This window comes from Camarhynchus parvulus, chromosome 2, assembly GCF_901933205.1.
Source record: "Camarhynchus parvulus chromosome 2, STF_HiC, whole genome shotgun sequence".
Taxonomy (NCBI): domain Eukaryota; kingdom Metazoa; phylum Chordata; class Aves; order Passeriformes; family Thraupidae; genus Camarhynchus; species Camarhynchus parvulus.
The window spans coordinates 52,051,015-52,068,097 of NC_044572.1; the positions used below are offsets into that span (position 1 = coordinate 52,051,015).

The 17,083-nt window shown below is 38.2% G+C and overlaps 1 protein-coding gene across 1 annotated transcript in view; it reads right to left on the minus strand.

Moving 5' to 3' along the window:
• The window catches only part of VPS41 (VPS41 subunit of HOPS complex), a 110,951-nt gene that overhangs the window by 83,671 nt on the left and 10,197 nt on the right, over positions 1 to 17,083 (minus strand). The window contains exons 3-4 of the mRNA XM_030968445.1: positions 3,715 to 3,822; positions 563 to 640 (exon numbers count right to left, since the gene is read on the minus strand). Of these exons, the coding sequence (XP_030824305.1) occupies positions 563 to 640; positions 3,715 to 3,822 (186 nt within the window). The remainder of the gene's footprint in view (positions 1 to 562; positions 641 to 3,714; positions 3,823 to 17,083) is intronic.

Below are 17,083 nucleotides of genomic sequence, written 5' to 3' on the forward strand. Positions count from 1 at the left end.
TACTCTAGAACAGAGCTTTAAATTTAGCATTTTATTCATCTGATACCACAAAGCACAATAAGGAAAAAGGCTTCTTCTTTTCCTTCAATCAATACAATCCCTTAATAATTCAAACTTCAAAACATTTACATAAAATACTAGCATTATATATTTGTAATTGATAAACTGAGCCAGCAAGGTCATCACTTTTCAATTACTTGTGGCAACTAGATAAGGTGACAGTGCACAAACTAATAATTGACAGTAGTCAGCTAATGAACAGGTTCATGCCTTATGGAAGTAATGAGTTTCCGGGTTCCATTTTTAATAGACAGTTGCAATCATAAATATGTATTTCCTCTTCTGCTACATGAAGAAGTTTGCTATATATAAACTGAGATGTGCTCACCGCAAAGACATCCAGCATAACTTCTTTTTGCAAGGACCATCCATTGTTTTGTATGTTATGGAATGCATTAGTGTAGTTGCGCGTGTAACTGACTTACTGCAGCATGAGCGTTAACTGGTACATTGCAGCAGTTTTACATGCCTGTAAATGGGTTCTGAATAATATCATACTTACAACATCAAACTTCTGTGTGATGTTCCCCTGGACATCAAGTAAATAAACTTTGCCATAATGTGTTCCCAGTGCCAAAAACTGTGAAAGAAAGAGATTGATCACATAAACACAAAGACACCACAAGAAATACTACAATGCTAAATGAACTCCAGGATTAGCAACACTGGGGAAAAGAAAAAAGCCCACCACTTTCTATAAAGAAAGGTTATTTTAACTGTACCCAAAGAATAAAGCAGGGCTTCAAGCCCATATTACTGTGATAGTACAAGTTAGCTGTCAGAATGAGTCATGAGGACCCTCATCCACTGACAACTAATGGTGGGTCTGCAGTCTGTATACACCAGCTGATGGACTGTGGCAGCAAATTAAAAATGCAGCATGAGAGCAAGAACCAACAGAGATCTGAAATAGTTCCTAGATCCTTTCTGCAGCTTTGTTTCAATCCTAATGTTTCCTTTGAGCTTTATCTTTAATTCTTCTTCATTATTAAAATTTAAAAAAAAGTGTTCAAACACAGCAAAAGGCCAACTGTAAGCCCCTGGTAAAATACAGTTGAATTATGGAAGGTCTATGACACTGCATTTAAGTACACAGATAACTCCTGGGATTGCTTTCCTTCACATTGTAACATTTCTAAATAGAATACTCCCAAGACAAATACACTTCCTTGGAAATCTCAGGAGTTTCATTCTAAAAAATAATAGCAAAATAAAGAAATCTTGACATAAATCCATACTATCACAAACTTATTTTGATACAAACAAGAAGGAAATTGATTCTGAGAGATCTGCTGTTAATTGAACCATGTGAACTACACCTAAATAGAAAAGATAGAATTTCAGTACTACTTGATTTATGACAGAGGTTTCTTTTATTTGCCCCCTCCCCCACCCTCCCACTTTCAGTATTACTGAAATAGTCTAGGCTACTCAATTCTCTGTATTTCACTGCATGTGAGCATGCTTCATTGCAACCTATAATGAAATGCTCAAATTTACAGGCGCTGCTAAGCGTGTCAGTCAGGCAGCACAATCTTTAAAAAATAACCTTACAGAAAGTCAAGGTTTAAAAGGATTTATCAAAATGGAATTGCTTAAAATGAAATTTCTGTTCAGGCACTTAAAATATGAAGCTATATTAAAAGGAGGCAAGAAAGGGAAAGAAGGGGCTCATTAGAAATTCATTCCCTGCAATGCCTTTCACTCCTGCAAGGTTGCCTTTTTTCAGGAAGAAAAAAGTCCCCCGGGTAAAAAAAATCAATACTGGTTAATAAAACATCAGGTGTGCAGACATAACTAGGTATGACTATTCCACTGCACAGGCCTGCTTGAATGCACCAGGTGCCATGACGATTAGTCATCCAGTGCAGACAGCAAGCCTGGTGAAAATACGATGCTTTAGCAGCAAAAATGAAAAAAAATAAATTCTGAGGGGAAATTAGTCTGAATGTAGAAGCCAGATCTCAGGATTCCCAGCAAAGTGCTTTAATCAGAGTCATATTTTACATATTACTGCATAATTTTTCTAATGATTGCATTTAGCAGGGCTTTTCCTGTTTGTTCAGGAAAAAAATCCTGAAAAAACCAACCAGAATGAAACTGAAATACTCTTGCAAAACCTATAACCCAGCTTCATTTTTAAGTTCTCTGTTGCAAGAGACCTATTCCTAAAAGACTGCAGTACCTGGCTTCTAACAATATTGATTCTTCTCATAAGTAGTGTATCTAGTTTGCTGGAAAACTCAAAGTACTGGGATACTTCAACAGTTTTCCTGTATTGTCATGCTTTGTAACACTATAGCAAAAGCTGTATCTGTGCACATCCTTACAGAAAAATCCTGTTAAACTCTTGGCTTTCAAAATTTGCCTGAGATACAGGAATAAAAGGTAACAGAAACAGGCCACAGACAAAGAGGAAATGCTCGCCAATTTTCCAAATATCTGTGTAATTCTAAGTTGTCAAAAACATTTTAAAAAGACTTATTGTTTTCATTCACACCATTAAAATACAAGCTTCATCTTAAGAGCCTCTTGAGCCATAGCAACAGTCCTCTGAGGAAAAGAAACACAGCACAAGTCAATCTAAAAATATAGCCAAATAATAAAGATAGATCCCTCAACAATAACTGTTAAGGAGATACTACTGGCTGTGAAAAATTATATATTCAGAAAATAGCTACTATGTTTTACATACTAGTAGCTGACAAATCATTAACTCACATTTTCAGCTGCACTTCAGAATGCCTCAATATTCTAAAATGTTTTACAGTATGCATAAAAGAGAAGAAAACTCATAAAACACAAAAGCAATTGTTTAAGTCACTAAAGAATCATATGAAGTTTATTTCTTTTAAGAACAAAATATAAATTATTTTAAAAATTTCTTTACTTTGCATTGTCTATTAGGATATGTCTTTATCCGTATCATCCTATTAAGATATGTCTTTATCCTTATCATCCCTCTGGTGCATCAAAATCTCTAGCACGTGCAGTTCCTCTCTTTTTAACATACTGAATCAGGGAAGGGGGACAGGGAAGTGTTAGTATGACACCCCCCAAAAGTAAAGCCTAAGCAAACAAAAAATACAATATTTACTTTCTTCTACACTGCATTAACATGTCTTCCACAGCCAAATATATGCTATGTTCCTGGCATGATCAAGTTGATCTTTGCTGACACGGCTGTACAAATAAGCACAGTATATGCCAACTTCCTTTCTGAATAAAGAAAAGTTAGGATTCTATTCTGATTACAGTTCTTAATACTTTTCATTATTAAATTAGAGTGAGCATTTTTCTAGTAGCTTATGTAAACATCTCATCTAACAAATCAATGCATCTTGAATTCTCACCTCATTTCCACATTGCGAAAATGTGTTTACCACTGAAAAATGCTTGATACAAATAAGAAGGGAATTGATTCTGAGAAATCTGCTGTTAATTGAACCATGGGAACTACTCGTTTTATCACTGAGAAAATGTGGATTTCTCAATACAGGTTAATGGTAAATTTTGTTTATGTCACTGTTGCCTTGCAGTGCAACTCTAGATTTGGCATTACTTCTACACAGAAATATACTGTTGCACTATAAGCACAGGTAACTATATAAAACCAAGCAGAAGTGGTATCTCAGCCACAAAGTCACATAATACCTTTTCATGCACTGTCATGCAGCTGGCTGCATCCTTCTGGAGAATTTCAGTCACTCCATTAGAAAGCCGTTCATACTTGAGCTTAGGTTCTTCTTCACTCTCATCTTCCTAAATTTTTAGGAGTGTAAGGAAAAGGGAGCAAGAGAGAAAAAACAACAAAAATACTTAGAAGTTTATTTTAGATAAAAACAAATTAAAAGATACCCCAAAACTATCACAAAGCAACAGGCGAAGATGGATCACTGTGATCTCTTCACAACAGCCATTACAATCAAAAGCCAAACTTTCACAGTTAAATCATCTGAAGGGGTTTGGGCTGTGCTTTTTTGTTACTGGTTTTTCTTTTTACTCCAAAGTTTTGAATGCAAAGTCTGTATAGCAGCATGTCAATTTAGCTGTAGGAGGCACTTACTTGATATCTAAAAAGCAGGAAAAAATGTGCATGTGTACTTTGTCACATAAAGTTAGTAATTTGCAGTTTAGAAGTAAAATACAAGAAGTATGAATATGATAATGAAGGATAATAAAATAAAGTGTGTCACTGTAGCCACAATGAAATGAAAGCTGAAGCATGCACGTTACAAGAAACTTCACGACCTTTACAAGACGCTGCACCTTTGTAGGAAGGATAGGGGCAAAATGCTGTGAACAAAAATAAGAAGAATCCACTAGGAATAAGTTAATTGTATAAAATCCACCAATGGGCTTATGGTAAAAAAAAATACTATAAATATGTTTTCTGGGAAGAGGATCTGGACACACTATACTCCTATGAATCACCTTTATCTTCTGCATGTTAGGATCTTTTTCTGGTAAATACTGAAGCATTTCTCTCTTTTCATGCATGTTAGATATTATCACCCCATCACTACTTAAATGCAAGGAAGGACCATCGGGGAAGGAGTGAAGAGAAAGGAATCCAAGCTAAAAAATAAAATAAAAAAACCAAAAAACCAAAAAAAACCAAAAAAAACCCCCAAGCAGCAAATTTATTGCTCAAAGAAGACCCAACATGCTTATCTCTTAGGAAAAGAAAATCCTAGTTGCAAAATAGCTCTTTGGTCATAGGCATCTATCTGTAACAGCTGGTCTACAGAAGTACAAAGCCAGAAAGATTCCACAGGCTTCAGTAAGTCTCAGTTAATCTTATACATGCACAGACATACACAAACGCTTACATATCCCTTGGTCCTCACTGGGAAACAGTATACCTGCAATAATATTCTCCCTACATTTGCTATTGACTGTAATGAATATATCAACACTGAGTAGGTGTAGGAGCGACAAGGGGCAGGATGGTCAGGATGGATAGAGAAGAGAGATCCTTGAAGCCAGGTTGTGGAACTTACGGTTTATTGCAACGGGCCTCGGTGCAGGGGCCCTACTGGGAGCTGCCAGTCACAGCTCGGAGCAGGCCCGAGAGGGGGAGAAGGTAAAGAACGAGGTTCCCATTACCATACAATAAGTCTTCTTCTGTGTTGAATATTCTAATTCTCACTAACCAATCTAATACAAGATACAAATCCTATAGCATTTACATATAGCCTATAAGAATCATTACATTACCATACTGTGTTACATTTTAAACCCTAAATCTACTCTTTGCACCCCTCCTGCAGATAGTAGGGTCTGCTCTGACTCTTGGACCTGTCTGCAAGCAGAGGGTATTGTTTCATCAAAAGGGGATTACCTTCAGCTGGCCATACCATTGTTATCCAGTCGTTCAGTAACTAAGGTATCTCAAAGCTTGCTTTTATTTCAATCTCGCTTATAGTTTCCATATTCACAAAATCTTTTGCCAGGCAATCATATTTATAAGTTTTTCCTGTTTCATGTTCCCCAACAAGTATGTTTTCCATATAAAACATCTTTCATTCTTAAGTAATCAGAATATACCAGTGCAGTGCTCTAGTTAAAGGAGTGCCTTGATTTCCCCCAACCACTGCCTTCCAATTCCTAAAAATGCACAGTATCAGCCTACAGCACAACTGTATTTGTGCAACACTTTCTTGTAGACATGATGCAAAAAATAAATTTGGAAGAGAGACATGTTAACAGGTTAAAAAAATGCATTTTGTTTAAATTGCTTTTGCAGTACTAAAGCCAGTCTTTTCCAAGTTAAATAGTACGGCCATTTACTATGTGCGCTACCATCATATATGGTAACATGTACATAACCTCACACAAAACACAAAAAGCTATATACACCTATGGAGACACCCAATATCTAGTCCCTTGCTTATAGAAATATGCTGCAAAGACAGTGTTTTAAAATGTTACGAGAGAGTTTTGTGACAGAATACAAATGAGATTAATACAGGGATGTCAGCAGTGCATGACGTAGGAATATGAAGTGGGATGTCAAAATCTCCACTAAGAAACAATTTTATTCAGTAAATCTAACACTGAACAAAGTTGTTACTCGACAGAATGACAATGTCAAATTACAGGTCTGTATATAAATCAGTCAAATTCCTCATGCCTACAGATCCTTAATAAATGGCTAAAAGGTAGAGGGAGGAGGTAAAGTCAAAGTAAAAAGCATACATTTGATGGAAGGAGGGTGTAAGGAAGTAAGTGTCCATTATAACAATTAACACATTACTGCATTTTATACATTGCTTACAAAGATTACACTTGAAATGCATGGGCAATCATTGAATAAATTCATAAAAGTAAAAATTGAACTCCAGTCATCTAGTTTTTATAAGATCCCATATGTTGCTGGGGCCAGGACATCCAATGTGCAACCAACATGAAAAGTTAATTCTAGTCTCTGGAGTAGTTTGCATAAAATCATTCATCCATGGACCATTAAATAAAGTTACTGTAAATAAGTTTTACCTGTCTTATTTATGAGTGAAAACTAAGTAATTTTTTTCTGCACATGCATATACAAAAAATATATACTTTCAAAAGTCAGTGCACCAAAGCATTCTGCCAGCATTCTGCCATGACTTCAAAGTAAGTAAATAAAATGAAAACTCCAAAATATTAGGCATGATGATGCACCTATTTCAAGCTTTCTTGACAGGTATCTTCTATGTTAAATAAAAGTCAAGCTAAAAGGTGAATTGAAGTGAGGTTGGAGCACTTTACTGTAAACAAAATGAAATATAAAGGTGATTTTCAAAAATTTAAGATTACCACTTCCGACTCGGATATATTAAATTAATTTGATGATCTCTTATTTAGAGTATCAGGGTTTAATAATTTTAAAGGTATTTTTCTACCAGGAAAAGCTTTTATGCAGTTTGAACTTCTAAAGTAAACACACGCCAGTGTTAATAAAAGCAAATCAATAATTTTTGTTAAATTTTAATAATCTTGAAAACCCACAAATTAAACCATGAGCAGCCTGAGTTGAGATGTCAGTTAGCTGTGTTTCTATGACAACCTAGAGGAATAGTACAAATCCTGACTTGCACCAAAGCTAAGATACAGAGTGAAATTTACCCCAAAGAAGAGAACTCACAGCTTTCCTTTTTTTAAGGGAAAAAATAATAAAAAAATCAATTGCTGAGTTTATACATATTTTTAATAATTGTATGACACTTTTAATTAAACCCTCCTAGAGGATTCTAAAAATTTGAAAATAAATTTTGTTACACTGCTTTTTGTACACTTAATACTACTTCAATATTTAATGCCTAAAATTATCTGAAATAACAATACTAAATTTTGATATTCTTGACAAATGTTTTCAGAGAAAAATAAATATTTACTAACAAAATGTGTAAAGCACATTTTTTAAAGCACACATGGCAGCCTTAAATTCTGAAAGGCAAGGAGACCCACAGAGCTGTCAGCAGGAAGGTACCTTTGTGATGTGATAAAATAAGTAATGACCATTTTTCAACAACAGGAATGCTAACTTTAAACTCATACTCCATTTGATTTTTCACTTGCCTTTTAAAGCTAAAGCTAGCAGGCATATCACTAAAATATGCTGTAAAGAACAGGCATCCATAAACATTTCCCACTGAAAGCACATTTCCAACTGAATGAAATACTCTGATTAGCCCCTAAGACTAATACAAACTCCTTCCTACTCAGAGCTCTTCCAGTTATCATTGCTGAACACTCCTGAACTGAAAACAAATTCCTTCTCATTCACCCAGTACCTATGGAATACCAACTCTTCTTCTGGAACAGATTTACAAAACTAACAAAAGCTACACATGTGCAACAAGCTCTCTCAACAGGCCAGTACCACTGCAAGGGATTCTCACCAGCCTTTCTGAACTCAAGTTCACAACCTTCTTCAGATATTCTGCCCCGTATTTCCTAGCTTTGCCTACAGGAACTGCTGTGCTGGAACCATGAGTAGGAAAAAAAGAAAAAAAATCTGAAATCAGTCCTTGTGAAGAAAATTTCCAGAAGGAACCTGTGGGCAGTTCCCAGAGTTATTTCATTAGCCCACATTTGCGCCTGGAGCAGAGGATCTGCCTACAGGACAGTCTGTCACATGAACGTTGCTCTATTGATTACAGATACTCAAATTATGTTACAAGTACTGATAGCAAAAGTGTCATCCTTACCACACAATTTGCCCTCAAAGTTTTTCAAAGCCCTTATGGAAATAAACACTGCATACATTATAAGGCAAGTGTCCTCCCCCTTTGCTTCTTCTGTCCGGTCCCAGATAAAATTGCAATTACTCTAAATGTCCATTCCAGCCTTGTTTACGCCTGCAAGTTTTGATCCTGCAAAGCATTTAAACTTCAATACAAAGATAGCTGAAGTCCATCACTGAAGCAATTTCAAAAAGGACACACACCCTACTCCAACAAGGCCCTAGTGTCACAGGCCTTCTTAAAAGGCTATGTCTGAAAAAGAAAAAAAGACAAAATAAACAAAAACCCTACAGTTAATTTTCTTTTTTTTACATGCTTTCTTTCAAGTTTACATTGATTTCAGAGATTATAAGAAAAATGGTGAATTACTTCATTTCCTCCTGGCCAGGACAGGGTTAATTTTTGCACTAACCAAGGGAGGCATGGCTAGGACAGAGAGGCTATCCTACATCACTAATGCCATTGCCAAGTGTGGGGAGGACCCACACTGAGAAGAAGGAACCCCTTCTCTGAGGAGAAAGGGTTCCTTCTGGTTGATCAGAAGACGGGTTGGGTAATGCTGGTTCCACCCCAGAGTAGCAAGTGAGTATGGGTGAGTATTTTTGCATGTGAATCATTCTCTTTTGTACACTTTAGTTATTAGTACTGTGCTGTTACTGTTCATTTTCTTATCTCATTGTTGTTTCCAGTAAATTGTTCTTATCTCAACCCATCATCTTTCCCTTTTGTGTCTCCTACTCTTCCAGCCCACCCCAGGGGAAGGGGAGGAGGGGAGCAAGCAAGAAGCATGTGGTTTGTAGAGTCTCAGTGAGAGCACTTACATGAGGAGTACTATTCCTAAATTGCCACACCCTCTAGCTTACTGGGTCATTCAAATGTTCTGCCTCTGTGTGTCTGAACACTTAATGTTTAGGACACATTATAAAATCTTACTAAAAAAAAAAAAACAAAACCAAAACCAAACCAAAAAACCTCATTCTGCCACAGAAAGTACAACTCCAATACTACTGCAAAAAGGTGAGAAGAGACTACTACTTGGCAATTTGTGGGAGTAACTTTTCTTGACATTTAATACAGGTCAGACCTTGAGAAACCATATCAGCACTTTTATTTATTTAAATAGTCATCACTATCACACAGAAGAAAAAAATTAAACCAACTAATTAGAGCTCCAGAATTATTAGTTTACACACTATATGAAAATCTCCAGTAGAACCAAAGAAACCAACTCAAATTAATTTTGAATTAAAATAAAACCTCATAGAACATTTTAAGTTATGCAAAAATGAATGAACACCTCCTTAGTGCTCCACTGGGGGCATCTCCACTTCTTACAGAAATTCAATAACAAATATAAAAAGAAACCAACATAAAAAGACCTCAAGCCCCAGAATGAAGTCTCCAGGGATAGTTCCTTATTTCTCTTGTGTATGTGCTGAAGCTCAAAGCGCAGCAAAATACCCAGCAGAACACAGTTGCCAACATAATTTATTACTTTCCTTGGTTTTAATATCTTGACTTGATCCAAGGTATAACCATCTCCAAATCCTAATTTTTTTAACAGAAATAATGTCTTAATCGGGGCACTGACTGATTGTCTCAGCTTTAGTTTTGAGGGCCTGTGAGGTAGGCTGAAAATGATCTTTCATCTATAAATGCCCTATTTGACATGGGAGCAAAGAGTACATAGCCAAATGTCTGGTGTGCAGCTGAGAAGCAGAATGGATGACTTCTAGCCAGACTGCTATGAAAGGAATATCATCAGTGGGGTTTTACAACAACATCTGACCCCCTGGCTCTCTGCAAACCCTTTTCATCACCAGAATTGCTTGGAAGGGCAGGATTGCACCCAGGATGGCTGTGCAAACCTTACCTTGGACAAGGGAGCCCAACAAGAGCCTTACAAACTTAAGGTTAACTGCCACAAGATTTCCACGACAAGACAAGTACTACCCAACAAAAGATACAGATAAAGCTTTTTATTTAAATCTTCACAGCATTCCTATATCTGGGAGCTGCGCCACATGGGTCATAATGCCTCCTTTGGCCCAATAAAGAAATTGTGACTATTTTCAGCCTCAGACTTTTGTTAGGACCCAACTAATCTCCATTCATTCAAGGTAAAGAGATATGGATTTACAGATTAATCTGATTTTACATTTGCTGAACCCCATTCTGCAAAATCTACAGGGAAAATATCTAACACTAAGTCCCTCAGACAAGCAGGTTCACTTATCTGTCATCTCTAGTTTTCTCTACCCACATTATATTCAGGCTAAATGTGGCTCAGACAATCTGGTAATCCAGATAATAAGACAGAAGCCTCTATATTCTCAGTATCATCCTGCAAATATCCATGTGCATAATTTCTCACTTCTTTATCATATTTCACACCAAAATATTTTTTAGTAGCTGTATGCTAAAAAACTAAGACTTGCCATACTTTTCTTGTATCTAATGACAGTAATTGACAAACCATACAGTTTCTTCACCCTGGAAATAATGCTTCAGTTTTGACACCCTTGGTCAGCTAGGATAATGAGCAAATTCTTCAACTTTGCTGATTTGGACAACAAGGCAAGATGCAGGCAGAGCAACTCTCCACTACAGCTCTGTAGAACTAGATCTGCTGACAGGGTTAATCTCAGTTTTGGGACACAAATGGCAAATGAAAACAGTGACTATGCCCCACCACAATATTATAAAGGTTAAAGGACTGAAGGACTGCCTTCACAGTACCAGTCAATCCAACCCGCCTATAATCCAATTATACAAAACACATAAAGGGCCTGGCTCCCACTCTAACACTTAACCTCCACTTTTAAGACTGCAGAGTCTTGAAGGCTCACAAGTCTTCCCCAAGCCCCCCTCTTACAAATCTCCTCTGCTCCATCCCCTTGTAATCCTCAAATGGATCTTTGCTGATACCCTAACTTCCCTCAAACACTTTATCAAGCCCTCTCAGCCTAGACTACAAGTCCAATTTCAACACTTTTCAGTGTGCCTGCCAGGAACCCCATCTTCTTCCTCTCCAAAACTACCAGGTCTTTAGTCAGAAGCTCACTTCCAGCCAGGCAACCCTCATGACACAGCTTCCCAATACAGGGTTTTTAATGACTGCTTATAGCCTGACATGAAACAGCTGTTCACAGGACACCAGAATCCAGCATGAACAGCTCACCAAATATACTATAGGTGGTTCTTGCAAAAGGCAGGCCACAGCTCCCATGTCAGCAGCAGACCCACAGAGCTCAGAGACATTCAGAGGACAGAGATCAAGATTGACCACTGAGTAAATGGATTTGGCAATGCAGACAATTACCATCCTGTATTTCCATGACCTCTTTCCATATATTAAAAGCAGAGATGTTCTTATAATACACGTGTTATAAATGATCAATCTGTAGCCAATTTATCAAAAAAATCGACAAAGATTTATTAAGTCAATTAACAAAAAAACCAGAATTTTTGGAAAAAGAAAAAATCAACCACAGCCAAGACAGCATCTGCCCTGGACACAGATGCTGGGTGCCCTTGGGTTCCTGCTGACAGAGTGACAGCATTCCCCCGAAGGTACACCCCAAGTGCTCACAGGAGCTAGTTTATATACAGTTTATTTTGCCTAAGGCAGAGATGACCACATATTTCTTTGTGTCTCTTTACATGTAAAGTTGGATCTATCTTTGTGTCTCTTTACATGTAAAGTTGGATCTATACATGTGTAGAAGCAGACAAAGACAAAGTCCGAACTCAGACAAATGTCTGAGTACCCAGGCAGAAGATGCATATTTCCTGAGTGCGTAGACTTAATCCTTTCCAGGTGCAGGTCTTGCGAGCTTCTTCAGGACATTCCATTCCGGGAAGGTCCAGATGATATCTTCTCATGCATGGTGCTGAAGGAAAACCCCTTCTGATGGTCTGAGCCAGTCTCATTCAGGATGTCTGGGAAGGGGTTACCATATGCATAACTCTGTCCTCAGTCAGGCTTAGCTCATAGTCCAAGATTTCTTTATTCATACGTAACTGGCTTGATGTTATCTTTAGCGTTGTCCAGGAACTGGTTAGAATGTGAACAGAATGCAGTCCCCGGCCGGAGCAGTCACCAGCATAGGGTTTGATTTCTCCTAATATTTTATATATACTTATTTCTAACTTTACAGCATGAATTAATCTACCATATATATAACACACGGAAGGAAAAAAGGAATTTTATTTACTAATTTGAGGTTGACATATGCAAATGAACACACTGCTCATTTGCAATAAAAGGGAATACGGCAAATGAATAAAGATATCTAGCAAAAAAACCTGCTGCAAGTGGAAATATCACATGGGAGCAACACATAACATAACACATGCAGGAGGGCTAATAAAAGTAGAAAATATTAAGCAGCAAGCTGCAACAAATTGCTAACATCTGTTGATGAATTTAAGGAAGTGACATCATCATGTCACAACACAGTTGGGAGATCCCTTTGACTTCCACCCCAACCACGTCAAAGTCCCTGCACTATCTGGTAAAACCAATTAATAGGTTATTTTGTTTGTTTTTTAAGAACACGAAGATGAAGAAAAACTAAATGCTTACCCTGCTCACAACGCCAAGTACAATAACAACTGGGTTATACCTGTGATGAGGTAAATTTGCTTTCTCCCCCTCTTCCTTGTTTTATTCCTACTTCACAGCCACAAAACAGCTGGTCTTTATAAATCATATTATTGCCTTATGACTACAGGCATCAGAATATAACTTGTACTTTAAAGATGAGGGGTAGAAGTTTTGAACTCTACACATTAAATTGGTATATTATCAGAAGGAACCCAGGAATATTTCTGGACATTTGTCCACTTCCTTCTACCCTTAAAGCAAACACGTTCAACTTCAAGTAACCTGACCCACTATTAACTGCATTACGTGCGCATACCAGTAGAGTCTTATTTTTTCTCAGCATTACTGGGAAAAATCTATTTGAAGATGATGACTAATTCTGGTCAGAATGGGGGTAGGATAAAGGTTTTTCTTTGGAAAGTTTTAGAAGTCAAAATTGTCAAAAATGATGCAAATTACGGAGGTGGGCAATGAGGATGTAACACTATCATTGTAAAGGAGGCAGCTATTTACTCAAAAGTTCTTCCATTGTAATGTCAGGCTTCTTTGGTGTTTGCCTCTGATGCTGCCACTTTTGAAAGAAACTGCACACAAGACAATCTATTGCCTGCCATTCTGACATGGAAGTCAGGAAAAAACCCTAACCCAAATTCTGCTCCTTCTCACACCAACTGGAACCTATGTTATAGTTTAGAAATAATTTAAATAATCATTATTTCTGAAAAAAATAGCTGGAAATTCACAACAAAGATTTAATTTTTTTTTATTTTCATTGTTGCAAAACCTCCAGAAGATTGTTACTCTTTACAATCAAGAAACACATAAAGTATAATTTAGAATCTAATTTGGTCCTTAAAGATAGCACCTTGTGCTGATTTTGCAATAACTGATTTTTGGTGAAGAGGCAAAAAGCCGCGGAAGTGATTCTCTGTGAGGAGCTGCTAGTGGCTTCCTCCATGCCTGGCAAAACCAATCACTGGCTAGCTTGGAAAATTGGCACTCTGCTAAGCCAATTAGAAAGCTGGAAACGCCTCTATGATAACACATTCAAGAATGAAAAAAACGCAGGAAGCTAGCTCTCTTGCTCTCTGCTCTGTACAGTTGAGTAGGGGGCCAGTTGGGGCCCCTTTCCCAGATGGGGCCGCTGGACCTCGGCATGGCTGCAGCTCTCTCAGCATGGCTTGTAATGGACTTTATTTACTTGGACACTTTTAACCAGCCATGCTACAGACAGAAAGACAAAAGCAGTGGACGCAGCATTTCTTTTTTTGATGTCCTGAATGAAGAAAAGGCGCGGATCGGAGCTGGCAGTCGCCACGGCTTGCACAGTGCCGGCAGAGCCCATGTGACCAACTGAGAGAGAGGCACAGCGACCCCTGGACAAGATTAACCTTTCAGCACTGCAGAATTCTACAAAAACTGTTTCAATTGGTAGAACTTGAGAACAAATGAACCTGCTGTGCTGGTTTTGCATTAGAGGCATTCACAGAAGTGCCTCAACAGTTTCCTAAGAAAAGCTGCTAGCAGTTTCCTCCGTGTGTGATAATAAACCAATCAGTAATTAGTTTTAAGAATTGACAATCTGTTAAACCACTGAGAAAGCTAAATGCGCCTCTGTGAATACACGTTAAAGACAAAAAAAATCCCAAGAAGTTCTCTTTTGCTTCTGGCCCTGAGCAGGCAACAAGGCTAGCCCGGCCCCCATCTCAGCTGGGCTGGGCTGGGTGGGCTCTGCCACGGGGCCAGGCCCCATCAGCTGCTGGGCAGGGGGAGGACAGGGGAGGCCCTCGGCTCCTGGCGTGCTGCAGCTGAGCCCCGGCCTGGCTGCGGAGATCCTGGCCGCCCCCAGCCCATCCCAGCCCAGCCATGGCTCTGGCCGCGAGCTACCGAGCCTGGCTGGCCTCACGTGACCATCTGCAGGCGCCAGGCAAGACACCGGCTCTTTCAGTGCACAGGTAAGACTTGCAGACCTCCAGTCCTCCCTCAAGTGAGAAAAAAGGACAGAGTGAGAACACATAGAAGAACAACATGAAGACACCAAGGTCAGTGAAGAAAGAGTCAAGTCCCAGATGGGAGGGATGAAAAAATGCCTTGCTCTTGAGGCTGAAATCCTCTTGTAAAGCTACAGAGAAGAATGTAATTGATACATCAGATTCTTTTTCCCTGTAACTCATTGCAAGTATGGAGAGATTAAGTGTTCAAATTGTAGATATGGGCAAAAGCCTATATGCTAAAGTAAGCAAATGCTGAAGTAGCTGTGATCCCACAAGAAGTTTGAACAGAGAGAGAAAAAAAAAAGTGATGAAGACTATCTGCCCCAGGGAAAGAAGAAAACCTCTGTTCTCAGAGATGAAGATGATCTCAAAGACAGATAAAGAGAATCTTTGCTCTTGAACAGCTCATCCTTAAAATAGTACCTCATAAGTTGACATGACCCATAAACGCAGCTGTCGGGAAAGCTGTGAAAAATGGGAGGGACTTCACGATTGCAGATTTCCGGACGGCTATTTGTGGAAATTAAAAGCGATGAGAGAACTATTTTCTTGTAGAAAAGTCTCCATAAATTAACAAGAGGGACTTCTCTCCCTAAGTGAACTGAAGAAAGACTATTCTAGAAGTGATAAACTGACTAAATTGTTTCTGTATGTTGTTAGTGAGAAAGAAAATGTTGTAGGGGGGAGGAGAGTGTTCTAAAAGTTTTATTGTGATTCTTATTATTCTTTCTTTTCATTACTATTAAAAAAGTTTTCTTTATACCCTTTCCAAGTTTTGAGCCTACTTTGCCTTCCTCCTAGTCCTGTCTCAGAACAAGAAATAAGTAAGTATATTCTAGTGAATGCACTGGTATTTAACCAGCGCTAAAACCCACCACACCAACAAACACCAATTCTCTCCTGAGTCAGAGAAAAGGAAAAAGTGAAGACACATGAGAACAGTATGAGAATGCTAAGGTAGGTGAAAAAGAGGGAGGGAGAGGAGGAGGTACTCCACGCATCAGAGCTAATTCTTCTGAAAGCTGTGGTGAGGACTATAATACAACAGTTTCCCTGTAATTCATGAAGTGCATGGGGGGAAAGGTGTTCTAAAAGTTTATTTTAGTTCTCATTATCCTCTTTTAATTCTGTTAACGAATTTTTCTTTCTTTATACCTTTTAGAGTTTTGAGCCTGTTTTGCCCTTAAAATGTTTTCTCCTAATCCTTATCTCACTGCTTGAGTTTTCTTTTCCCTTCCTCTGCTTAAAACTATAGTAGAAGAAAATGAATAAATGATTTTCATTGGTGCACTGGCATTTGGCCAGCATCAACCCATCACACACCTCAAACTCATTTATTAAAGCTCCACAAGTAGATGTCCCCATATTTGTTTTTTAAAAAGAAAAAACAAATGTTCTGTGTTCTAAAGTGATGCAAACACAGCTTCCCTGACTGGCCATTTCTAGGTCTTACATGGCCTTCCTTCAGAAGAAAAAAAATCCAGAACCAAGCAGAAGAAAGCACTCCATCCCCCGCTATTTTGGATGGTACATCCACCTCTGCTGAAGAATCAAGTGCCACAGAACAAACAAGGACAATTATTGTAGCAGGCTGTGTAACTATCATGAAGTGCAGCTTCATCATTACCATTTCTCCATCCCTAGGATATGGTTTCTAGGCTTCGGCTCCTACCTCAGTGATAAAGGGACTATCTATGCTATTTTCAGAATTAGGATCCTAACTCAATTTCTATCAATGCAATTAAATCTCTAACATTAACAGAATACCAAGAAAAACTCAGACCAAGGCCTTTAACCCGGCTGCTTGATAATACCAAAACTGGAATACCGTTTTATTGCAAGTTGTTGTTTTATTTACTGTGCTGAAATTAAATCCTGAGCACTTTATCAGACCCTCTGGAAGCTCACTGAGAGAACACAAACCTCTTTTCCTCCATTACTTTCATAAAAAAAAGTTGTTTCTACAGGAAAATTTTAACAAAGCAGAAAAAAAAAACTGGTTTAAGAATGAGAATAGCAAAGAGCATTTCATCCTGAAGTCACTGGTTCAAAAGCAGGTAGAGCAATAGTGAATAAAAGCTAGAAACCCACTACAGTTTTCAACTTGTACAAGAAATCTGCAACTATCGGTACACAAAAAAGGCACGAAGACTGAAATTTCTAAACTATGACGGCATGTTTGTGACTTA